This window comes from Syngnathus floridae, chromosome 3 (genome assembly GCF_059516105.1).
Source record: "Syngnathus floridae isolate MCC-2025c chromosome 3, RoL_Sflo_1.0, whole genome shotgun sequence".
NCBI lineage: Eukaryota > Metazoa > Chordata > Actinopteri > Syngnathiformes > Syngnathidae > Syngnathus > Syngnathus floridae.
In genome coordinates this window covers 18,692,827-18,717,249 of record NC_142415.1, presented here as the reverse complement: position 1 = coordinate 18,717,249, position 24,423 = coordinate 18,692,827, and the positions used below count along the sequence as shown (strand labels likewise).

The following is a 24,423-nucleotide window of genomic DNA, read 5'->3' as shown; positions in this document are numbered from 1 at the left end:
GTTTTCCGCGCAGTAGGTTGAACTCAGTGATACTTTCCCCCGTCGTCTTTTCACGACTTCCTGCCGAGCGTAATTGAGTGGGCTGTTTTGTGTCAGCTTGCTTTGGTTGCTTTATTATTTCAAATATGTGTTTAGACACACACAGGCAAGACCACGCTTGGACACAATATTACTATATTACTATATTTTTTCCAAATTTTTCAGGCCCACGGAAGCAGGAAGCGTGACGAGCCTGTCGCTGTCCGACAGTCATCTGGCCGAGCTGGACGGCGACACCTTGCGCTTGTTCGGCCCGGGTGCCCTGGAGGCACTGGAGAGGGGCTGGGGGGTGCAGACGGCCGGCGCCGTCACCGTCATCGCCTTCCGTTACATCCACTTTGACGCCATCGTACCAACGCTGCCCAGGATCAGGGTCAAGTTCCCCAATCTGGCGGTGAGAAGATTATACGCAGAATATTTACGCAACATGGAATATGCAACTTTATAAGTTTTTTTCTGTAGCATCTCATTTTCCTGGAAGCCAACATCAGCCGCCTGCCACAGTTGGCCGCACTGGCTCAGGTTCGCCGTCTGGACCAGCTGACCATACACCCGCAGGGCAACCCGGTGGTGGGCCTCGCCTTGTGGCGCTCCTTCGTCATCTACCGTCTCCACCATTTTAACCTGCAGAAGATCAACGGCCAGGAGGTCAGTCCGCATCGCGTCAGTAGATGGCAGTAGTGCACAAATTCTGTTATTATTAATTAAAAATGGAATTAGGGTATTACATTATTACTTGCAGATATCTTATAAAAAAAGTAAAAATTATTTATAATCTTTTTGATGTTCATATATTTCTAAGAGCATCAACCATAAATGTAATTACGAAAGACCTTCATTTACTTAAATGTAATTAAATGTAAATGTAAATTTAATTTAATTTAATTTAATTTAATTTAATTTAATACTCAAACAGGGAATATCCTTCTTCAATAGACTGTGTTTTTTGCTTTATTATTTAGTATTTGATTATGTTTGGATGTTGTTCCTATATGAGATCATTTATAAATGACGTAGAACTGTACTGGCTCTCCTCGGCATTGGCAGGTCCACATCTCTGTAACGTTAAGCATATTGATGTCACTCTGTATGTTTCTGTGTGTCGTATTAGTTTATACGTGTGTATGTATGTGTGTGTTCACGTCCCTCGCCAGGTCACCATGAATGACGTCATCGCTGCCGAGCGCGTCTTCGGTACGCTGGGCCACGTAGCGGCCACCGAGACACCGCGCTGCCGTCTTCTCTTGCTGCTGGAGGAGTCCAGGTGAGGCGCTAATTTAATCCAATTTCCTTTTCGACCCATATTGGGTTTTTTTTTTACTTAACTGTGTAAAAAAAATCTACTTAGATACATGAAAGTAAGATTCCTAGTTGATGACTTCCCACCACTGACAACAAGTATGTGACCGACGTGGAAACCCTCGCGGGCATGTGCGTGCTTGACTGCCGTGTGTTTCCATACGCATTTTTGTCTGCTGCTGGCACCAGGCAGCCGGCGGTGCTAAGGCGATGCGTCTCGCTCGGGGTGGGTACTTGGCACCGTCCCACGCACACATCGAGAAACATTCCACCTTTTTCCCTTTCATACTTTAATTCTATCCTGGAGCGTGCACTCGGGCTGAACTGTAAATAGCAACGTAGACTCCTTAGTAATTAAACCGGAAAAATGCATGTCATGTCCAGACAATTTCAGCGCCGTCAGAGATATTCTTGAACGTGCCACTTGGGTTTCCCGTGCGTCTGAAGTCAATTTCTCTCAATATATTAAAGGGGCCGTATTTTATATCTGTATCTCGACTTAAGCATGCATTTTCCTCCCATAACTTATTAAAGGTGAGTTTGCAAATTGCTAGCAAGATTTGATTGTAGCCTCAGTTCACCCCCCCCACTTAAGCCACGCCCCTCTCTAAATAGTTTTGAAAACTCACCTTTAATGAATTTAGTTTTGTCTGTATTAAAAAAAGCTGAGAGTTATTTTGTGAAATCCTCACTCACTCATCTTTCACCCTCCCCTGAAGGAAGCGGCAGCTGCAGTTCCTGTTGGAGGGGCGCGGTCGGCGCGCGGGGCTTAGCCCGGAGGAGCTGCGGGACAACGGGAAGCTAGCAGGAGAAGGCCTGAGCCGAGCACTCTTCAACTATCCAAGCCGGGACGGCAGCACAGACAGCCCGGAGGTTAGCGCAAGGATTGAGACACGTCCTGCAGTTTTTTGCCTTTCAGTCCGCTAATTTATTGCTAATGCTAACAGTAGCAACAACTAAGCTTTCGATGTTCTGCGTCCCAGGAAGGCGCCGCCGAGGCGTCTGAGCGCGCCGCCACCGTGGACCTGTACCTTCAGGATCTGGTGCGCCGGGCTTCAGAGACTAACGTGAAGGGCGAGGCCCTGCACCGCCTGTGGCCCAGCATGTTCGCCGAGATGGTGCGCGACTGCGTGCTGGAGATGCGCGACCGAGAAGCCTTCCGCCAAGCCAGCCTTGCCAAGCTGTCCAAGTGAATGAGGACAGCTCGTGATTGCCATCATGACCCGTAACGACACACACACACGCACGCACGCTCACGTCTGGACGTTTTCACAAGCACCTTCACCACTTTAAGGACTTGTTGATTGAATGTAGATGGGACAGCTTTGAAATGACCACAATCTGTTTTGAATAATCTTGTCTTTCAGCTCATACTGTATGTTCATGTCCCACGTGTGTTGCCTGAGAAAAGATGGTAAGACACAAATCAAGAGTTTGTTTTAAAAACACTGGATTCCTCTATTGTAGTATTAAAATATTCTCTATTAACACAATCATTGGTGCACCTCGTTGTGTTGTCATGCCTAACTTTTTTTTTTTTCAACTGTAGAATGTACCAAAGTTGTCAGGGGTGAATTTATTTTTAAATAATTTTTCCCATTTCTAATCTTTTTTATTTATATACATAAATAATTCAATTTGGAAAGTAAACAAGTAACAGATCTCCAACCTTTCCTTTCTCAGTAAAATCTTGCTAAAAGCAGTTTCTGGTGTCCCTAATGTAGTGGCCGATGAGTGCGTCTCAGCAGGGGGCGCAAGAGAGTCACTTTTTTTCCTTACCGCGTGTGTGGCTCACAACAAGTCTTCCACATTCAGACTCTTTTTGTGTGCGTAAAAGTCACAAGCACGTGAGCTAAGCGGTTCCGTGGAACTCCTCCGCACTTTTTTTTTTGGCGTGACTCTTAATTTGAGATCCAGGATGTTTGTTTCACACGATTCGGCAGGTACTGCTGGACGGGAAAAGCTTGAGGAGAAACGTGGATTATGTGTTTAGAAGCCGAGGAAAAGTGGCGTTCATTTTGGGCTGCAGACTGGAATATGTTGCCTTCGAAGTCCACTGGAGTTCACGTAAACCAGGAACGCTCAGGTAAATCTTGTTGTAAACTTCTAATTGGATTATTTAACTCACTTATGGAGCTTTTCTTTTCATTCACAACGTCTTTTTCGTTTTTTTTTTTTATTGTTTATGTCGGTATAGAGTATTTGCTATCAATAAAAAGATGTAATTAGTAATAACAAATAACTTTATTTGCATCTTTGGAACATGTCAGTGGTCCACATGGGAAGTCTCAGTCGACATAATTAATGTTGTTTTGAGTATGCAAACTCTTTAAATTCAAATTGCGCACATTCCATTTAATATATCACGATGAAATCAGCTTGTAGTGTGTTGTGTTACTCTTGTAGGATTTTATTACGTCGTTCACTTGGATGCGATTACATTCACTATAAAACAAAGTTGTGTTTGAGCATGTCTAATTTGTCATTTCCGATTAGTGTGTGATCATCATCCTTCAAGAATGCGAGGAGTCTACACGTGGCTTTTCAGGTAATGTTTTTTTTTTTTTTTTAAGTGGCACCTTTGATTCTTTTGTTTACCTGGAGCTAATCTCAACTGGCTCGCTCTGCAGGGATGTTGTGCTATTTTTATTTTGTTTGGAGGCTGTGAGGTGTCAGCACGTCGCAGACCACAGAAAGGTGAGCATGGACCGAACCCGCACGTGCACGCGCACATCTCGTGACATCGCCCTGCACGCGTCATCATAATCGTGTCTTTGTTTGTTAAATACCACCAATTGAGAGGACTCTCCTCTTTCCTGCTTCCCGTAAAGTGTTGAAAGGTAGCAGGAACGCTCCCAAAAAAAACACAGGTGCCAATGTTGTGTCAACAAACTGCCACATCAGCAGTTTATGGAATAAACCGGAAATCCGGAAACATAGTCTTTGCCGTTTTCCTAACTTTCTTTACCATCAAAAAAGTGTTTAAAGGATTCTGAAAATACAGTTTTAATACATTCAAAGTGTCGACGATCAAGTCTTCGGTGAAACATCAAAGATGATTTTGAGTCTTTGAACCCAACGTACGTGTTTTGTAACCGTTAACGATGGATTGCCTCATAATTGACGGATGACAAGTGTACTGACAATCTTCCAAACTTTCCATTCTCTAAAAATCCTATGAATGGAGGCTTCTTAAAAGATATAATAAAAGCCGCCTGGCCTGGCCTGGCAAGACCGTCTTCCCAAAGCCGCTGCAGGCATCTCAAAGTTCACGCCGAAACGTTTCTGGCAAAGGGAGACAGGGCTTGGAGCCAACAGAGACTTAGCAGCCAAAACACGACTTAGAACTTTTAGTGGGGAAGAGTTGAGCTTCTAAAAAGGTCCACCTGAGGAAATCTCATTGTTCTCATCCAGGTTCCTCAGAGGACGCCACCCGTGCTAGACTCTGAAGCAGACCATGGAGGCATCCAAGGATCCTGGGCTCCCTGGGGGTCCTGGTCGGCCTGCTCCCTGACATGTGGAGGTGGCGTGCAGAAGCGGAGTAGATCGTGTGTAAAGGTCTACCCTGTTTATCCGGGTCAGGTCATCTCAGCTTTGAGGCCTTCAGTTTCTATCTATCGGGATGGCGGCCGTCAAGAGGGCAGGGGGAGCCCGTCTGGTGGACGCAGGTACTGACAGTCTTTGATAAAATCATAAATGATATTTAGTCTTAAGACTTCGCCTAGGCCGCCCCCCCTAAATGCCAAATCCTGCATCCACGAGACAAAACCAAATGCCGTGTTCAGTTTTTTTTTTGTTCTTGTTACATTGGGACTAAAGTGACTATGTGAAGCTGTCGCAGTGGGTTGTGAGAACCCCCCCCTCCCTTTGCAAAATTCCTCTTTAAAGAGAGTCCAGGACTCAGCCAGTGCTTGGCAGCTCTGCAGTCCTTCCTGTTGGAACAAATCAAGCTGACAGCTCAGCGACAGGGGGTGGCTGCTGAAGGGGAACGACTCCATTGGCGCCGTTCCATTAGAGGACTTAACTCCAACTTAAGGCATTTTTTCTTGAACATTTAGGAGATAGGCATTAGAACTTGGGTTGTAAGATCTGCTGACCCTGACCACCCGACACTGCCTAATTGTCTTCAGGAGGATCAGCGCCATCATCCCGGGCCGGTACGGCTTTGGAAGAACTCTATCTCAGGCTTCCGGAAGGGTCCGACAGTCTCAGCCTGACAGACAGAGACGTTCCGCCGTCTCCCACCACGGCGGACTCGGGTCGCACCACAGCGGACCTCACACGGAGACCCTTTGGGCGCCGTTGTACCAGCAGCAGGGGCAGACGGGGCTTCCTCCGAGCGGGCAGGATTCCCGAGCTCAGCAGCGACAACTGGAGCGACCTTACCAACCTCTCCCGGCTTCTTCTTGTGTGGGAGAGGGCGATCGCCACAGAATCTGCGACCATAAGGTACCGACGTCCAACTGAATAAACTCTCGACTTCCTGCATTTTTTTCGCGACTCAGTGAACTCGTCTATTTGAAATGAAACACACCCCCTCGGTTCTGTATAACATCACGAGCGTAAAGTAAATCAAAGCCGAGACTTGTTTAAATCGAGACGTCGACGCGTCTTCTTTTTAACAGCAACCTGATCGATGAGTAACGTCAACGCTGGCTTCCACGTCTTCCTGCTTGACTAATTACGTTTTTTTGTGTGCGTGTATACATAACCTTGGCGTACCCCTTTAGAAATAAACAGCTGGTCTGTGCAAATATATGTGTATTTAAGGTCGTGAAAGGGTGAAGAAGAAATGTTAGTGTTAATCTTTCCAGAATGCAGATTTTGCAATCACCCCCACTTTTTTTTTTTTTTTTTTTTAAATAAGTCAAGCTCACAGGTTTTTTTTTTTTTTAAATAATACAAATTTCCCATAGCAATTGATAGAAAATGTTCAAAAGTAAAAATTTCATTATTTGCAATACAGGCAATATTTTAAACCTGCAGCTAAAGTCCCATTCCAAATGAAATGATTATTATTAACAATGTCATCATCTGTTTTTAGGCTTGTCCCGCATTCAGCAAACCCATCAGAGCTGCTCAGTGTTCCACACACAACAAGAAGCCTTTCATGGGGAATCTGTACGAGTGGGAGCCTTTCAATGAAGGTACCAGTGCGACGTGCATGTACAAAAAAATCCAGTAAAAATGCGCCAAAAAAATGATGTGCCGATGACGAAATCTCCGCTAGATGGCGCCAAAGTAATACTTGTATTCAGCACCCAAAACAAAGAGTCCAAAAAGAAATCTGAGACTATCCGAATAGAATCTGTTTGTGAATGCCAAACTGCAAATATCCGGGGGCTTACTGTAATAATGATATGGATTTTCATATGATATGTATTTTAATGAATGAATATGTATCAATAATTTTTGTGGGGGATTCGAAGTCCAGATTAGAGTTAAAATGTGTCCATGTGCTTTTTAGTCACGGGGGATCAGCACTGCGAGCTCAACTGTCGAGCCGCCGGCTTTCGGTTCTACGTGCGACTCGCCGACAAGGTGATCGACGGCACGCCATGCGGACCCAACAATTCTTCGGTGTGTGTATCGGGAAAGTGCATGGTAAGATCACATCACTTTATTTTCTTGCATTGTCGCCACAAGGGGGCAGTATAGTTTAAGAGGCATCTGATGGAGTGAAGCTGAGGTCCACAGGAAGTTGCGCTGTGGGATTTTTGTCCACTGTTTGAATCCAAGTGGCTAAAACACACCTGCCAGAATTGGCCTGACACGTCGTTGCGTGGGAGCAAACACACTACACAAATGTAGCGGTGCGTTCGCTTCCTGAATCATCCTCACACTTCTTCTCATTCAGAAAAAAATTCCCTCATCACTCCTCTCAGCTGCTGGAGCCATTGCACTCGGAAATTCACCCCCGCCCTCATCGGCTAGTGATAACGCCAAAACATCTGTTATAAATATGAATCGCAACTGTCCGTTCGCCGTTTGTTTTGCTCATCTGAAATCCGGCACTGATAAGTAGCTTGAAAAAAAGGTGATGCTAAATGTGGAGCTTGAAATACTGCAGCCTCCAGAGCTTCAATTTTTAGTCATTTATAAACATTAGCTGGACAAAGTGGGAGAATGGACTAACGTAGACTGAGTCCTATGAAGTCTGCCTAGCAACAACTGATGCAACCAAGAAAACAAAAATATTTGCTGTTTCTCACTATCAAGAACTCGCCGGTTGTCCCATGCATGGAAATATTTCCCAAAATGTTTCAGTGGGCTCTCAATTCCCCTTTAACAGTCCGCTTACTCTCCCTTAAAAAAAAAAAAAAAAACCTCAGCAAAGCGTCCTCTCCCCTCCCCTGCACCTCCCCAAAAGCTCTCTTTACAAAGCTCGTAAGGGATGGTCGCTGACGTTTTTTTGGGGGGGGACTTGAGAGCGAGCGCAGTGTAACTTTTTGGGGAGAATGCTGCCGGTGCCGAGCCTGCTGCTGCTGGCCTGCCTCCATGTGCAGGGGAAGCCGAGGGCCCAGGTAGGACCTGCTTTTTTGGGGTACCTGGTGGAACGTTGGGAGAGCTCGAGCATCTTGTGATGTCACAGTTGCGTTAGGTTAACTGGAGTTGATCCGTCACCGCCGTTTTAGCTCAGCTCTGCTTGACTGACGAGACTATCTAGGTCAAACTATTCCAATAAGAAATATGTAAATAGATGAGAAAAAAATATTACAAGAAAAACACCAATCTAAGGTTTCTCTATTGCGGATTTTCTGGAACGCGACGTTTCACTTAATTCGACTTCCAGATTCAGCATCCCATCCAGCCATCGCTATACATTCCTGGACATGGGCTGGATATTCTATAAAGCAAAGGTTTATGGCATTTCCAGATGCTACGCCAAGAAAACATTTGATCTTATTTGTGTTTGTGCGTGTGTAGACCTCTTCGAATCCCCGGCGTACCCTCCAAACATTCGCCCTTCACCCCTCGCTCGTAAATACATAAGTGGTAAAATGAGGCTCTGTGGCGCCATCCTATGATGTCATCAAAGCATCAGCTAACCTTTATTATTTTTATATATATATATCTTAATTATGTGCATTAAAACAATAGGTAAAAAAATGAAATTAAAATGTATTTAATTAAATTTTAAAATTGAATTAAATTTAATTAAAATTAAAAAATTAAAAAATATGTACATTTAAACAATAGGTAAAATAAATGAATAAAACCAAAAGATTAAATAATAATAATAATAATAATAATAATAATAATAATAATAGTGAATGTGATGCTGTAAAAAGACTCAGTAATCATTCCTTAAATTAAACAGGAAGTCAGCCATTTTGTTTCAAAGCAGCCATTTCAGTCAAATTCTTGCAAACATGTCATTATCAGCCACCTGAAGAAAATGTTTTTCCTCTTTCTTTTTTCCCTCGACTGCCCGTGAATAACCTCGTGTCAACGTTTGTTTCACGAGTGGAGACTTTGACTGCTGTGATGGTGTCGTGTGAGGCGTGATGGATTTTACGCTGACACGGCAGAGCCGTTTAATGCTCGTCATGTCACTAACACTTCTTCATGGCTGCACTTTTATTCTTTTTTTCCACTGGGGACTTTTTATTTGTTGGATGTTATAATCATTGGAAACATGAAATACAAGCGGAACTTTTAGAATCCTGTGTGACGGGACATCGCCTCAACATTTTCAACTATTTTAACAAATATTCCTCTCTGGTTGCTCCTCACAGATTCCAGGCTGCGATGGCTTCCTGGGCTCCGGGAAGGTGATGGACAAGTGCGGAGTGTGCGGCGGCGATAACGGCACCTGCCGTCTCGTATCGGGACTCTTCCGCCACTCTCTGACCAAAATCGGCTACCATAAAATCGCTGAAATCCCGCCAGGAGCTACCAAGATCAACATCACAGAGATGACTAAAAGCCGTAACTACTTAGGTAGGAGATTTTTTTTTTACCCCACAAAATGCTTCACAAAACCCCCAAAAAATCCTAAAATAAATATTTCATCCAGCTCAGAAGGCGGCCATTTTGCCACACAAGTAACAACCAATCACGACTCACTTTCTTTCGTACAACAATAATCCTTTAAATGTTTTTGATTTGTGGGGACCATTTTCTGAATTAACTGTTGGAATGTTATTTAATGAGAGCCAGACCCCATTTTAGTGGTAAGACCTCAAAAACTGCCCCCCCAACCCTTCCCTTGATGAAAGTGCTCATTTAAGTCAACGATTTTGTCATGACAAAGTTTGCGACGGCGTACAGGTCCCGGTACGGCGTATGTATTCTCCGCTCAAGTAATCTAGGACAACGGGGTTTATAATGGATTTTTCATGAGCAAACACATCCCACGTATTCCCTCAGTGGCTCTCCTTTGTGGGCCCGAATGTGCTTTCACTTGATCCAAACAGTCTTTTACAAGTCTTAAGTTACCCTCCTAATGCATTTCTAATGTTCCCTTTTGCTTAATCCACCGAGTGCTCGGGCCAAAAAGGTCTGCCAGCGAAAAAGGATTACAAGTTTTCAAAGTTACTTACAGCCCTCACATAAGGTTGTGCTATTCCACATTTGATTTTTCTGGGAAGAAAAGACCTCAGTTCTGCATTTTTCTTTGGCTTTTTTGGTGAGACTTATTGGAAAAGAATCTTCTTGTCGGTTTCCCACAGCACTGAGAAGTCGCTCGGGTCGGTCCATCATCAACGGGAATTGGGCGATTGATCGGCCGGGCAAGTATGAGGGCGGGGGAACGATGTTCACATACCGCCGACCCAATGAAATAAGCAGCACTGCTGGGGAGTCGCTTCTTGCCGAGGGGCCCACCAATGAGATCCTGGAAATTTATGTGAGTTGAGAACACAATTGCACATTTACTTTTGTCTTTCCTGTATATTTTTCATTTAATTTAATTCATATATGTAGTTATATTTAATTTTTTTTTTTAGATTTTTTAATTAAAAATTTAAAAATGTAAACATTATTTTTATTTTACATTTTAAAGAATTTTAAAAAATAAAAAATAAAAATTTTTAAAAATGTAAACTTTTTTTAATTTTCTATAAAAATAAAGATTTAAAAATTTAAAAATTTAAAAATCTAAAAATTTAAACATTATTTTTATTTTAAATTAAAAATTAAAAAATTAAAAAATTATTTTTTTTTAATTTTTTAAAATTAATTTTTAATTAATTTAAACATTTTAAAATTTAAATATTTATTCATTATTTTTATTTAAAAAAAAATTTCAAATTTAAAAATTCAAAAATTTAAAAACTATATATTTTTTAATTTTCCTATTAAAAATAAAGATTTAAAAATTTAAAAATTACTTTTATTTTAAATTTAAAAAAATTTTAAAAAATTAAAAATTTAAAAATTTAAACGTGGAAACATTATTTTTATTTTATTTTATTTCTGTATAGTTTTAATTGAGGTAAATCTCAATACCCCTCAGTTGATCTTCCAGCAGCCCAACCCTGGGATTCACTATGAATATGTGGTCGCCTTGGAGACGCCACAAGGTAAACAAGACCCCCAGGATCAAAGGTCACATGACATCCACCCCTACTCAAATCAATCACGTCTCTCAGGGAACGCCGTGAACGAGCAGCAAGAAGTGGGGCACGACGATTCCCAACGGGGAAATTATGACCCAGCCGGCGGGGGGAGTTACCCGCCTCATCGTCATGACAACCAGGCGCCACCGCGCCAACGGGAATACAGCTGGAAGATGGCTGGCACCAGCGAGTGCAGCGCCTCCTGCGGTAAAGGTGAGATTTCGCTCCTTGAGGTTGTAAATTTGAAGCTAGTTTCAGCTTTTTAATTTTGCAATGTGTAGGTTCCAGACATCCCATCTTTCACTGCGTCCAGCGTCTGAACCAGGCCCAGGTCCAGGACGTTTTGTGTGAGGGCAGCAGTAAACCAGTGGAGCAGGAGGAAATGTGCAACCTGCAGCACTGCCCTGCATTGTGAGTCAATTGTGTCTCCATTTCATTCAAATCCAAATATTATTAAATTTTTTTGCTAGTTGGGACATCGGCGAGTGGTCGGAATGCAGCAGGACGTGCGGTCTGGGCACGCAGCAGCGTCAGGTCCTGTGTCGCCAAACCTACGCTGACCGCACCCACAACGTGCACGCCAGCCGCTGCGACCACCTGCGGCGGCCCGAGACCTCCGGCACCTGCCAGACTAAAATCTGCAGCGAGTGGCGCGTCCTCTCCGAGTGGACCGCCGTGAGTGTCGATCGTCTGTCACGGCCAGGATGATCGAGTGGGTTCTTAATCGGCTGTGTTCCGGCAGTGCTCGGTGCCGTGCGGGCTGGGTCAGAGGCGACGGGACGTGCGCTGCGTCAGCAACGTGGGCGACTTTGTGCCCGACGACGAGTGTAACCCAAACCTGAGGCCAGTCCACGTGGAGAATTGCGACATGGGAGCCTGTGCCAAAAGTTGGTTCTACACAGACTGGGGCGCCAAGGTAGCGCACACACACAATGGACGCCCCAATAATTGGAAAAAGAACAAAAATGCAGCCTCCGCCCTGTCAGAATATCCAACAGATTCCCATTCAAAATGTTAAATGGAAAGACTTTTGTCTCCCTCGCGAAAAGTCGCCATTCTGGAAAACATCTGTGCATGTGATTGATGAATGCACAGTGCATGTACGGTTCGGTCCGGTCCATACATACTGTCTGGTTTCAACTGGAATCTCCTTGTCAGCATTATGCTCAAATGCTTAAAAATTTCCTTTAATGTTTTACATAAAGCATCAATGTTGTAACTTCTTTGCTCATTCCTATTCTTGGAGGTGTAGCTCACTGGTAAAGTTGATGTCCTTCAACTCGTAGGTTGTTGGTTCAATCCTCAGCCTTGATGATTTTGTCTGTTTTCTCCAAATGTTGAAAATTCCACCCAAAAATGGCAAAATACGTTAACTCATTTTTAGTATCATTTAAATAGGCAATTTGTTTTTCTTGCAGTGTTCCACTGAATGTGGGATGGGCGTTCGTACGCGAGGTGTCTTGTGCTTGAGCAATCACATCAGCAGCCTCCCACTGGAGGGCTGCGGCAGCGAACGACCTCCAGACTCGCAAGTGTGCAACACGGGGCCTTGCGAAAACGCCATGGAGTGGTTCACTGGCCCGTGGACTCAGGTATGAAGACGCGGTTATGAGGTGATATTGCCGATATCAGTGACATCACTGATATAAACATGTTGAATATCAGTCAGCTGATATCAACATGTGCAGTGATTTTTAAAACTACTTTCTGTCTCTGAAGACAAGAAAAAAAAAGCTAGCACTTGTTACATGTACGCGTTTGTCAGTGTTCTGCAGAGTGCGGCGTGGGCAAGCAGCAGCGGGCAGTGGTGTGTCTGACGAGGTCATCAGACGCGATTGCCGTGGCGCCCCAGTACGAGTGCTCGTCGCTGGAGAAGCCGCTCAGCCAACAGAGCTGCAACGTGAAAGCTTGTGGAGTAAAGTGGTACTACACCGACTGGAGCGCTGTGAGTACACGCATCTGATGCGTGCTCCGACATCAGCACTTTCATTTAAGCTTTGACCATGATTTTTTTGACACTTCAATAGGTACACTTGACGAGGTAAAAAAATAAATAAATAAATGAATGAATAAATAAGAAAGTGCAGCGAATGATTCGGTGAACGATTCTTTTGAACATATATTTTGAGTGAACCGATTCTAAAGATTCAGTTCACTTAAAAAAACTGGAATGCACTAGTACAAAAGAGTGCAGACGACCTAGGGATGCCAGGTCGAAATAGCCGACTGGTTAGAGACACGGGCTCCTGCTCAGCAGGTACCTGGTTCGATCCCAGGCGTGAGCTTATACCTAAATGTTCTTTTAGAATTGGAACTTCGCTGCATATGCAAACAGGTGCAAGTATTTATGTGTAAATACATAAGGTGGCCCGCCCCCAAGTTGGAGGAGCAAACCAATGGATCACGCCCACTACCTAGAGGGTAGGGGTGGAATCCAGTTGTGTAAGTGGCAGGATGAAGAGAGTTAGGGTTCCAAAGTAGGGTTAGGGGCGGGCCACCATATGTATTTACGCATAAATACTTGCGTTTGATGGCATATGCGTATGCAGCGAGGGCCCAATTGTAAAAGCACATTCAGGTATATGCTCACACCTGGGCTCGAAGTAAGGTCTTTTTGCTGGGATATTTCCCTAATAAAGTGGCCTGTTATTAGGTACACTTGAAAATGGCGGTGTACCTAATGGAGTGTCCGGGTGATTCCCTCGTTAAGTGCAGGTGCGTGAAAAGTTTTAGCTCCTTTTGAACGTGAAAGAAGCTAAAACTTTTCACGCACCTGCGCTTAACGAGGGTCACTTGGAAAACATGTTGGAACGCGGCCCCGAGGACAAGAGCTTGTCACCTGTGACCTTTGACCATGATATTTCCCTAATAAAGTGGCCTGTTATTTGGTACACTTGAAAATGGCGGTGTACCTAATGGAGTGTCCGGGTGATTCCCTCGTTAAGTGCAGGTGCGTGAAAACTTTTAGCTCCTTTTGAACGTGAAAGAAGCTAAAACTTTTCACGCACCTGCGCTTAACGAGGGTCACTTGGAAAACATGTTGGAACGCGGCCCCGAGGACAAGAGCTTGTCACCTGTGACCTTTGACCATGATATTTCCCTAATAAAGTGGCCTGTTATTTGGTACACTTGAAAATGGCGGTGTACCTAATGGAGTGTCCGGGTGATTCCCTCGTTAAGTGCAGGTGCGTGAAAACTTTTAGCTCCTTTTGACCGTGAAAGAAGCTAAAACTTTTCACGCACCTGCGCTTAACGAGGGTCACTTGGAAAACATGTTGGAACGCGGCCCCGAGGACAAGAGCTTGTCACCTGTGACCTTTGGCCATGATATTTCCCTAATAAAGTGGCCTGTTATTTGGTACACTTGAAAATGGCGGTGTACCTAATGGAGTGTCTGTGTGATTCCCTCGTTAAGTGCAGGTGCGTGAAAACTTTTAGCTCCTTTTGACCGTGAAAGAAGCTAAAACTTTTCACGCACCTGCGCTTAACGAGGGTCACTTGGAAAACATGTTGGAACGCGGCCCCGAGGACTAGAGCTTGTCACCTGTGACCTTTGACCATGATATTTCCCTAATAAAGTGGCCTGTTATTAGGTACACTTGAAAATGGCGGTGTACCTAATGGAGTGTCCGGGTGATTCCCTCGTTAAGTGCAGGTGTGTGAAAACTTTTAGCTCCTTTTGAACGTGAAAGAAGCTAAAACTTTTCACGCACCTGCGCTTAACGAGGGTCACTTGGAAAACATGTTGGAACGCGGCCTCGAGGACTAGAGCTTAACACCTGTGACCTTTGACCATGATATTTCCCTAATAAAGTGGCCTGTTATTTGGTACACTTGAAAATGGCGGTGTACCTAATGGAGTGTCCGGGTGATTCCCTCGTTAAGTGCAGGTGCGTGAAAACTTTTAGCTCCTTCCGAACGTGAAAGTGACCAAAAACTTTTCACGCACCTGCGCTTAACGAGGGTCTCTTGGAAAACATGTTGGAACGCGGCCCCGAGGACAAGAGCTTGTCACCTGTGACCTTTGACCATGATATTTCCCTAATAAAGTGGCCTGTTATTTGGTACACTTGAAAATGGCGGTGTACCTAATGGAGTGTCCGGGTGATTCCCTCGTTAAGTGCAGGTGCGTGAAAACTTTTAGCTCCTTTTGACCGTGAAAGAAGCTAAAACTTTTCACGCACCTGCGCTTAACGAGGGTCACTTGGAAAACATGTTGGAACGCGGCCCCGAGGACTAGAGCTTGTCACCTGTGACCTTTGACCATGATATTTCCCTAATTAAGTGGCCTGTTATTTGGTACACTTGAAAATGGCGGTGTACCTAATGGAGTGTCCGGGTGATTCCCTCGTTAAGTGCAGGTGCGTGAAAACTTTTAGCTCCTTTTGACCGTGAAAGAAGCTAAAACTTTTCACGCACCTGCGCTTAACGAGGGTCACTTGGAAAACTTGTTGGAACGCGGCCCCGAGGACAAGAGCTTGTCACCTGTGACCTTTGGCCATGATATTTCCCTAATAAAGTGGCCTGTTATTAGGTACACTTGAAAATGGCGGTGTACCTAATGGAGTGTCCGTGTGATTGCCTCGTTAAGTGCACCTGCGTGAAAAGTTTTAGCTCCTTCCGACCGTGAAAGTGACCAAAAACTTTTCACGCACCTGCGCTTAACGAGGGTCACTTGGAAAACATGTTGGAACGCGGCCCTGAGGACTAGAGCTTGTCACCTGTGACCTTTGGCCATGATATTTCCCTAATAAAGTGGCCTGTTATTAAGTACACTTGAAAATGGCGGTGTACCTAATGGAGTGTCCGTGTGATTCCCTCGTTAAGTGCAGGTGCGTGAAAACTTTTAGCTCCTTTTGACCGTGAAAGAAGCTAAAACTTTTCACGCACCTGCGCTTAACGAGGGTCACTTGGAAAACATGTTGGAATGCGGTACACCTCATGGACATTACAATAGGTACACTACACGAGGTAGAAAAAAGAAAAAAGGAATAAATAAATAAATAAGAAAGTGTAGTGAACGATTTGGTGAACAAGTGTTTTGAACAAATATTTTGAGTGAACCTTCTAAAGATTCAGTTCAGTTAAGAACTAGAATGCACATCACTAATACAAAACAGTGCAGGTCGCATTAGCCGACTGGGTAATGACACGGGCTCTTGCTCAGTAAGAACTTGGTTCGATCCCAGGTGTGAGGATGTGCTTTTATTGTGCAATTAACCCTTAATTTATTTATTCTTTTTTTTTTTTTTACCTCGTGTTGTGTACCTATTGAAGTGTGCATGAGGTGTACCTACACATAATGTCATATAAAGCAGTTAACCAGATGTCTGATTTTTATGTTTTAATTGGCGAATAAAAACACAACGAATAAAACACCAGACAAGTTTTAACATAAATGTTAATTTATTTTGAAAAGGTGTGCCGTGAATGAAAAAAGGTTGGGCAACACTGCCCTAAACATTACGTTAAAACCTTAACTTTTTGTTTTGGTCCATGCAGTGCTCCAAAACATGTGAGGGAGGATTCCGTGTGCGTGAGGTTCGTTGTCTCTCTGAAGACATGCAGTCCAGTAGCAGTTGCGAGGATCGGCTCAAACCGGCCGAACGGGAAGACTGCAACCCTGAACCTTGCGTACCTCAAATAGGTTGGTCCAAAAAGCCACACCAGTTGGTTTGCTTGAATCCATCGTTGAATCTTTGCCTTTCCGTTGCAGATGAGCACTGCAAAGACGAGTACTTCAACTGCAACGTTGTGGTCCAGGCTCGCTTGTGCGTGTATGACTACTATAAGAGGAGCTGTTGCGCATCCTGCTCTCGCCACCCCCATAGACACTACGTGGCCCACAGGGGGCGCAGCTGACCCTGATTGGAACAGGAAGTAAAAACATTTGCACGGGAAAGGATGGAAAGCCACCGTCATTTAGGGTCTGTCTCCATGGAAACAATTCGGACACTTGCTTGTAGTTGGAGCAACCCAGAAGTAGCCATTAAAGTTTGTCTTTGGAGGACGCACCCTACAAATTTGGACACCACCAATAATTGGCTGGAGCTATACTGAAGACTCATTCAAGAACACTGGGAATTTGGATGCATGCTATGTTAAACTTTTCCGTCTACCAAGCACACGCATACAATTTGTGATACATTCAAGGACCTACAGACTCTGTAAGAAACTTTGGCTCTTCAAAAATATCATTGACAGATTAACTAGCAAGCACATTAACTATTTCCCTTTTTTTATCATTAAAAAATATTTATTCAGTATTTGAATATATCTGTATTGACATTGCTTTCTTCTTAAAATAAACAGTTTTGTACCATTCTCTTCTGTACATAAGTATGGCAAACGTTACTTTCCTTGTGACAAGAGCGACACCTAGTGGCCAGTACTAGCAAGTACACCCTGTGAAGACTGGACATCCACTGTATAGATTTGCAAAAATCACACTTTATTCTCTTTTACAAAATTTGCTTTGCTTCAGTTAAAAAAACTATCATCTGTGGTACTAAGTTGATTTATGTTACAGTTGTTTTTGTTAAACTACAACATGATCAAGGATGGATTCTTGTGTTGGTTGATTTTGTCTATGTGTTGAGTGTTGTGGCTGATCAAAATTTTTGGCTGGACACGAGTGGGCTGAAGGGTTTTTCCGAGGTGTTCATGAAGGACTCGATCTCCTCCACGGTCCTTGGCACGCAGGTAAGCAGCTCGATGCCGTCCGCGGTGACGGCGATGTCATCCTCAATGCGTACCTACCAGAGGTGATGTAAATGAGAAGCAATTAATAGACTTACTAGCTTAAGTAGCTAATGACCTCATTAACGAAGGAGCTGGCTACCTAACCGCCAAATCAAACCTTTGGACCGAAATAAACAACAATATAGAAGCCCTTGCCAGAGGGAATGAAAACAATTACTGACCCCGCCAAAGCCTCTGAAGCGACTGAGCACTTGGTTATTGATGAAGCAACTCTTGGCGGGGTCATTCAGGGCTTCATCCAGCAGTTGGTTGATGAAGTAGATGCCGGGCTCCACGGTGAGCACCATGCGCTCCCGGACCAGGCGGCCCATGCGCAGACTCTTCAGTCCGGGCTGGTCGATGCGCTCCACTCCCTGTTGGGCACCCGCGTTAGCGAAGGTTTCGACGGCTTCCGGGTGTCCGCCGGGGGACAGCGCTCTCACCTCGGGGTAGCCGCCCACATCGTGCACGTCGATGCCCAGCAGGTGGCCCAGACCGTGAGGCATGAAAGTAGAGCCAAGGTGGACTTTCATCATGTCTTCCACGCTGCCCTTAAGAATGCCCACTTTGACCAGCTCCTCCAGGTGGACCCGGTCAGCCAGACGGTGCATGTCGGTCCACTTCACGCCTGGACGTAGGAACATGGTTAAATTTCAGATTGATGAATCAACTTACATAACACAATTTACGTCTGTTTTAATGCAGAGAAAAAGAAATTCTTGAAATACACAAATGTCATTGAAATATCAACAAAAACAAATAGTCGTGTCACCTGGTTTGATGGCAGCCATGACTGTTCTGGAGGCTTTTAGAACAGCCTCGTAGATGGCCCTCTGGTCGGCGGTGAACTTGCCATTGGCTGGGAAGGAGCATGTGATGTCTGACGAGTAGCAGTAGTACTCGCCGCCCATGTCGAACAAACTGAGTGAACAGCAAAACAAAATGTCTTTTAATTTGTTAGCATTTAAAATGTAAGTCATCCCTCCCAAGGTGCAAGGTAGTTTTGGACAATTCAGTTTTTTTGTTGGGAACGGGATAAAAAAAAAAATACTTGTACTCACCACATATCGCCATCCATTATGGTTTTGTCGTTGGGAGCCCCAGCGTGACCATAGTGCAGAACCGAGCAATTGTTGCCCCTATGGGTCACAAAATCAAACATCACAACATATCATAGTTCAGTCTTGTTCTCAAAGGAGCACAAAGGTACGTATTTTTCTTTTGAATCACCGACTTCGCAAATTAATATGGACATTTGACTTTTTTTTTAATTGTATATATTGATTAATAAATAGTGATTCAGAAATAATGAGTAAATATGTCATTTCTGTATTTTAATTACAGACCTGAAATATCCTAACTCAATAGTGCAATCACGGGCATATTGTTTGTGAAAATAAAACTTAAGTGGCACGACACCAGTGGAGTTGGACTTTAGTAATTAGGTTTAGACTTTGGTACACGGAGACACTGAATGAGCTTTTGTCAATCAGCGTCCAAAATGTTCACTTGATGGCCTCTGACGACGTTCCACTATAAAGTTTGGACATGGTTCAAGTTGTTAATCAAAACAAAAGCTTTGTGTGTAAACACAAAACTAAGCTAATAAGCGCTAATCCCCAAGAAAAACTCATTACGCGCGGCCTTGGATACACAGAAGACCGGCGTTATTAGTTGATTAGCAACTGTTCATGCGTAGCCATGCCGCTAATTACGTTTTAAAGCACGAGCGTCCATTATCCATTTTCTTTTCATATTGCCACTGGGTAGTCAACAGAAGGCCCACTCACGTTCCGCAGATACAAGTGTACGAAGTGTGCCGCATGCCTCCTTTAGTGTAGCAGTAGTGTTGGAAGAGGCTGGAAAGAAAGATATCACAGATGATTAGCTCGATAGAATCAAAATTAAGATGGTTAGCTAATTAATAAAACAAAGGAACAAAAACTAAAACCTCTTAGCTAGCTAGTTATCCAGCACCTTCATAGACTAGCCAGCTAGCTAACTATTTGACGAAGACATGTAGGTCTACGACTGAGGGAAAAAAAAAAAAATCGTTACCTTTCCATTTCGTATTCTTTCTGCCCAGGTTTGACACTCTTCATAATCTACAAAGATAAACATGTAAGTGAGTAATGTGGATTACGTTTGCGTTAACGTTGCTACTTACGATCTTGTGGGCTTCGCTGGACACCTTGTTGGTGTACCTCAGGACCTCAAGCTCCATGTCCGTCTTAATCAGGCGGCTGCAGGAACAGTAACAAAAAATGGATGTGATTCAAAGGTGCACTTATGAACAAATTAATGCTTATTAATGCACAGTTGACTCTTTGTGAAGAAGTCAGAGCAGTATTGCGGAGTCATACATTTCAGACGTATAAGTATCCTACTGGAACAGCGTGACCTGATACATTCTCTTGAAATGTCATGGAGGATTTTGCCTTTAAAGAAAAGAAAAAAATCTTTTTGCTGCACAGCTAAAAAGTTTTGCTTCCGAACTCAGCTAAAACTGACTCAGTGAACCCAAATCTTTTAATTTGGGAATACTTAGAAACAAAATGCATAGGCAACTTTTCGTACAAGTTTTTTTTTTTGCTTTCTTTGTATTACATTTTCTTTTTTTGTTTCCTAACAAATAATGCCACCAGACTTAATTGCTAAGACGAACAAACAAAAAGTCCAAAAACAGCTGGCAGGCCGGCATTAATGCAAAGCCATGTTACAAATGGTGTTATTTTGCCGAGCGGCCTTTCTCCACAGGAAATGTGACTCAAGACGATTCCGTCTCATTTTGGCCAGAAATGTCAATTCATCTAATGGCTGCAAAGTCTAATGCAGGGAACAAGCAGATGTGCACGGAGCCCATTACATCCAGCCTGCTTGAGGATGCGGGGAGGATAAACCAGCTTCATTTAGATTTGCATCATCAGATCACTGATGACTTTAGAACCTCACTGAGCACTTGGTTTTGGATTTATTTTTAGTTGCAAAGTGTCACAAGTCACTTTAACCTAATACAACAAATCATAATAAAAAAAGTGATGATAATTTTAGTCTCTCTTCTAAAACTTGGACCTTAACTTTTATTTTGATCCAATTGACATCTTACCATTCCACAATGACTGGGTGCAACAATGTGTTGTTCACTTGGAATCTGAATGAGAAGAAAAAAAAAGTAGCTTAGTTATACAATAATTCCACATTTAATGTACTTTAATAACAATAAAAAAAAGATGGTAAATATTTTTTCTAAAAAAAGCAAAAAAACAAGAGAGCAGCGAGGACAACATAGTTTGTGGAAAATTAGCAGTATGCATGAGAGCACATAAAACAAAGTGTAATTAAAGGAAAAACCTACTGGCTAATTCCTTCAAAGGAGGCTTCCCGGCTGACGCTACCACTGTCTGTGTTCTGTCCTCGCTACAATAAACACGTGCACACACATAAATTAAAAAAAAAAAAAAAAAAAAAACGTTAAATCCATCCACACCATGTTTTCTCAATCAAGTCTGAAGAAGGAAGAACAAAAGCAGCATACCAATGTGAGGAGGACGGCTGATTTCAGGTCACGCAGGAATTCAGCAATCTGCATGAAAAAAAATGAAATAAAACAATGACGTTGACAAATATGAGCTCCCGTACACACATACACACACAAATTGCAGAGTGACACTCTGGCTGCCAGGTGTCGCCGTAGCTCTGCAGCCCCGACGTGACACGGAACCTCAAATGACTTTATTGCTCATCCAGCAGCCCAAAATGTCAGGTGACATTTTCCTGACACGTTGGCGGCTCGCCTGGGGAGCGTTCCAACTAGCACATATCTTTAATTTTACACACATTAGCCCCGGTGAAGGTCGTCTCGAGTCACAATGAAATATAGCCGCTCCGTCTGGCGGAGACGAGTCATTTTCCGGTGACGGACTCGACAAGTGAACAAAGACATGAGCTGCCCGTTCAAAGCGACAACCTGCGAACATGACGTTTGTTTGGAATTGTGAAAAAACTTCAAGTCGAATGAGCAAAAAATTAACTCACGTCTAACCAGTCAAAATATTTTGACAAGCGCTCGGGAGGTGAGTCATGGTAGATTATAAATTAAAAAAAAAACAATGGTTGGCCTCAACTATGCACGCAGCACTTAAAAAGGTCACAATATTGACATTGTATTTTTCGATCGTGCTTATAGTGCAAGTCCCCGCTGGCGACACTTAAGGCGTCTGAAAGCTTCTCTTATGGCATTTGAGTATTTTGAAAGCTCCCACTGTGACTTCGGAGGAAGCGATGGCAGATTGACGTGGACGCCTCCCCCCCGGGCGGATTTGTGCACCTTGGGGAGGCTGCGAGGAAAAAACTCCATTCTTAATAACCGCGAGAAGGTCAATTTTAGCAACAAGGAATTGATTTACATCCTGGCATTTTCTTCGAAAGAATGTCACAAAACACATAGGCTGAGTTCCCCTTTTAAGATTTTAGGGATCAGGTTAAAAAGGGGACTTACATCACAAGTATAGTGCACCTCATCCACAGCATACTTCTTCCTGAAATGGTCTTTGGAGAAGATCCTGTTGACACACCAGACTCAACTTTGAGTTGACGTTACCCCCAAATGGCCCGGCTCCAGGCAAACACACTTACTCTCCCATCCAAGTGGCATAGCTTGGGGGCAGTTTCGGAACAAACAGGATGGACTTCCCCGAGTCCACTTGAATGGCCCCATAGCAGTCAGCCTCAGTCACCCCAAAGGCCCAATGGAAGAACGACTCCTGCGATAAAAAAAGCCAATCAAACACTTCAAAAGACGTCAAAAACGAAACACGAATCACCGACCTGCCTGAAGACCACGTCCGTGTCGGTGCAGTGCCTCTGTTGCTGCTCGCCACCCTGCAGCACCACCACCGAGTTGCTCTCCAAGTTCTCTTTGGCCCTCAGTCCGTTACAGAGGCGCCGGCGGTTTTCTGCGAAAAGCTCGGCGGACACTCGCAGGGTTTCGTTACCCAGCCAGAAAACCGGTCTGAAAGCAAAAAAAGGAGTGCAAGAATGGAATTGAGAGTAAAACATTAAAAATATATAAAGCTCATTTCTTTGCTCTTTATTTTTATATGCTATGATTTCATAATGATTCTTTCAAGTAGCCCAAGAATCACAGCGATGAAGCAACCCAGCAATTTCGTGAGAGCTTCGGCGCCGCACGCTCAGTTCCTAATAACAGTGTTTGTGAGTTTTATGGATCGACCTTGAGCACAGTTCAGCGTGCAAGATCAGATAGACTGTTTCTTATCAGCAAAGAGAGACTTACTATCCGACCCGCTGTGTTACAAGCTTGTCAAAGTACTGTCTTAATCTTTGCACAGTCGGGGTTGACTCCTCACACCATCAAATCTTATGTCGTATCTAAAGGATTATCTACACATCCTGGCAACGCTGTGGCCTCCGAGTTAAAAAAAAAGAAAAAGTGGAAACTTGCAATTTAGAGATGAAAGCAAAAGGTGCTGAGTTTAAAGGGGAAAAAAAATCTTGGGAGTAGTGAGGGGCGTTTCCGATTAATTGAATGAGTTTTCTACAGTTTCATCTCACATTACCAAATATGCATGGTAGGCTAATCGATCCCTGCGGATAGTCCGTGTGAATGGCCGTATGTATATTTTCTGCCCTGCGATTGGCTGGTGACCAGTTCAGGGTGCGCCCTGAAGTACATATAATAAGAATGGACGGATGTTTTGATAATTGAGTCTCTGAAGACAATAAAATGGAACTGCTGGACAAAGGACTTGTACATGCTACCTCAGCGTTAATTTGAAAGGGCAAAGGTTTTGATTACACAAGTTGGGAAAGCACAAGACATCCCACTGTCACAAGATTAAAGATTAAAAAAAAAGGGGGGGGGGGGTGGCTGTTGCATCAATATAGACATTTAATTAAACATTTTAACATGGGCTTTACATTCAGAAATATAAAACGTGAACATGCCATTGTTAGTTTTCATATTTTCATAAACAATTGTATACGGTTAAAAAAAAAGGTTTGACAATGAATGAATTTTGAAATGCACAATACGATCTCATTATTATTATTATTAATCATTATTATAATAAACGCTATAAATGAATTTGTGAATATGGATATATCTCAGCTACCCAGCAGTAGCACCGTTAGTATAAAAACACGGTATCGTAGTGCTTGCACGTTCTACCATTGTAAAATGACGTTAATGCATTGAAGGAAATTTTGTGTTTTTAATTACGAATTGTGCAAATTAACACACAAATATTTAACCGTTACATATCTAGACATGTCAGAACTTTGTTGTTGATCGCTCATCGGTTTTGACAGCTTTCCAATTGCCAGCAAACGTCTCAGCAGCAAGACGGTGGTATCGACGCGGCACCGCAATAAAACATCACTTCAAAACACATTCACATGCATGATTCGAGATGTATTAAATTATAATATTTAGTGGTGCAGTCGGAAAAGAATAAATAAGGACTCACTCCGGTGCTGTCGCCATGCTGACGTTTGTGTTTCCAGCCACTGTCACGTGTCAACGGAAGTCACGTGACTTTGCAGGATGACTTGGCATTGTGTTGCGTTCAAAACAATCGGACGTGGGCATTTCGAATCGTTGTATGCTGAGCGCAGGCTGCTTAATATTAAATATTTCTTAATTAATATAATTTGCACAACTGCTGGTTGAGTCTGTTACTTCCGGATTGTTATTGCGGTTTTATTGCTTTCAACTGGTCACCAGCCAATCGCAGGGCACATATACAATATATACAAATGT

The 24,423-nt window shown here is 43.4% G+C and overlaps 3 protein-coding genes across 8 annotated transcripts in view; 2 read left to right on the top strand and 1 right to left on the bottom strand.

Annotated features, from left to right (window-relative positions):
- The window catches only part of lrrc49 (leucine rich repeat containing 49), a 16,101-nt gene extending 13,270 nt beyond the window's left edge, over positions 1-2,831 (top strand). For 4 of the 5 annotated variants that reach the window (XM_088372079.1, XM_088372078.1, XM_088372080.1 and 1 more), the window contains 5 exons: positions 205-433; positions 502-687; positions 1,194-1,303; positions 2,058-2,211; positions 2,322-2,831. In XM_088372079.1, the coding sequence (XP_088228205.1) occupies positions 205-433; positions 502-687; positions 1,194-1,303; positions 2,058-2,211; positions 2,322-2,531 (889 nt within the window). In that variant the 3' untranslated portion in view covers positions 2,532-2,831. Of the gene's footprint in view, positions 1-204; positions 434-501; positions 688-1,150; positions 1,304-2,057; positions 2,212-2,321 lie in introns of those variants that run through there. The other variant, XR_015857764.1, reaches the window with a different exon arrangement.
- On the top strand, positions 2,608-17,459 carry thsd4 (thrombospondin type 1 domain containing 4). Of its 2 annotated transcripts, XM_088372073.1 has the most exons (19): positions 2,608-2,752; positions 3,282-3,424; positions 3,835-3,886; positions 3,969-4,035; positions 4,753-5,006; positions 5,469-5,787; positions 6,383-6,485; positions 6,806-6,942; positions 9,078-9,282; positions 10,014-10,189; positions 10,799-10,865; positions 10,935-11,114; positions 11,183-11,312; positions 11,372-11,576; positions 11,644-11,817; positions 12,320-12,493; positions 12,667-12,846; positions 16,404-16,548; positions 16,618-17,459. In XM_088372073.1, the coding sequence occupies exons 2-19, from the start codon at positions 3,322-3,324 to the stop codon at positions 16,761-16,763; spliced, it is 2,817 nt and encodes a 938-aa protein (XP_088228199.1). In that variant the 5' UTR covers positions 2,608-2,752; positions 3,282-3,321; the 3' UTR covers positions 16,764-17,459. The 2 variants fall into 2 exon arrangements, 1 of the variants encoding a protein (XP_088228199.1); XR_015857763.1 differs by lacking the exons at positions 2,608-2,752; positions 16,618-17,459 and having other exon boundaries at positions 2,990-3,424; positions 12,677-12,846.
- On the bottom strand, positions 17,332-24,423 carry pepd (peptidase D). The gene is made up of 15 exons (XM_088372083.1): positions 24,131-24,423; positions 22,470-22,653; positions 22,278-22,405; positions 22,141-22,204; positions 21,178-21,225; positions 20,998-21,059; positions 20,749-20,793; positions 19,810-19,885; positions 19,701-19,747; positions 19,433-19,501; positions 18,704-18,781; positions 18,415-18,563; positions 18,086-18,270; positions 17,825-18,016; positions 17,332-17,656 (listed from the first exon to the last, which is right to left on the bottom strand). The coding sequence occupies exons 1-15, from the start codon at positions 24,145-24,147 to the stop codon at positions 17,513-17,515; spliced, it is 1,488 nt and encodes a 495-aa protein (XP_088228209.1). The 5' UTR covers positions 24,148-24,423; the 3' UTR covers positions 17,332-17,512.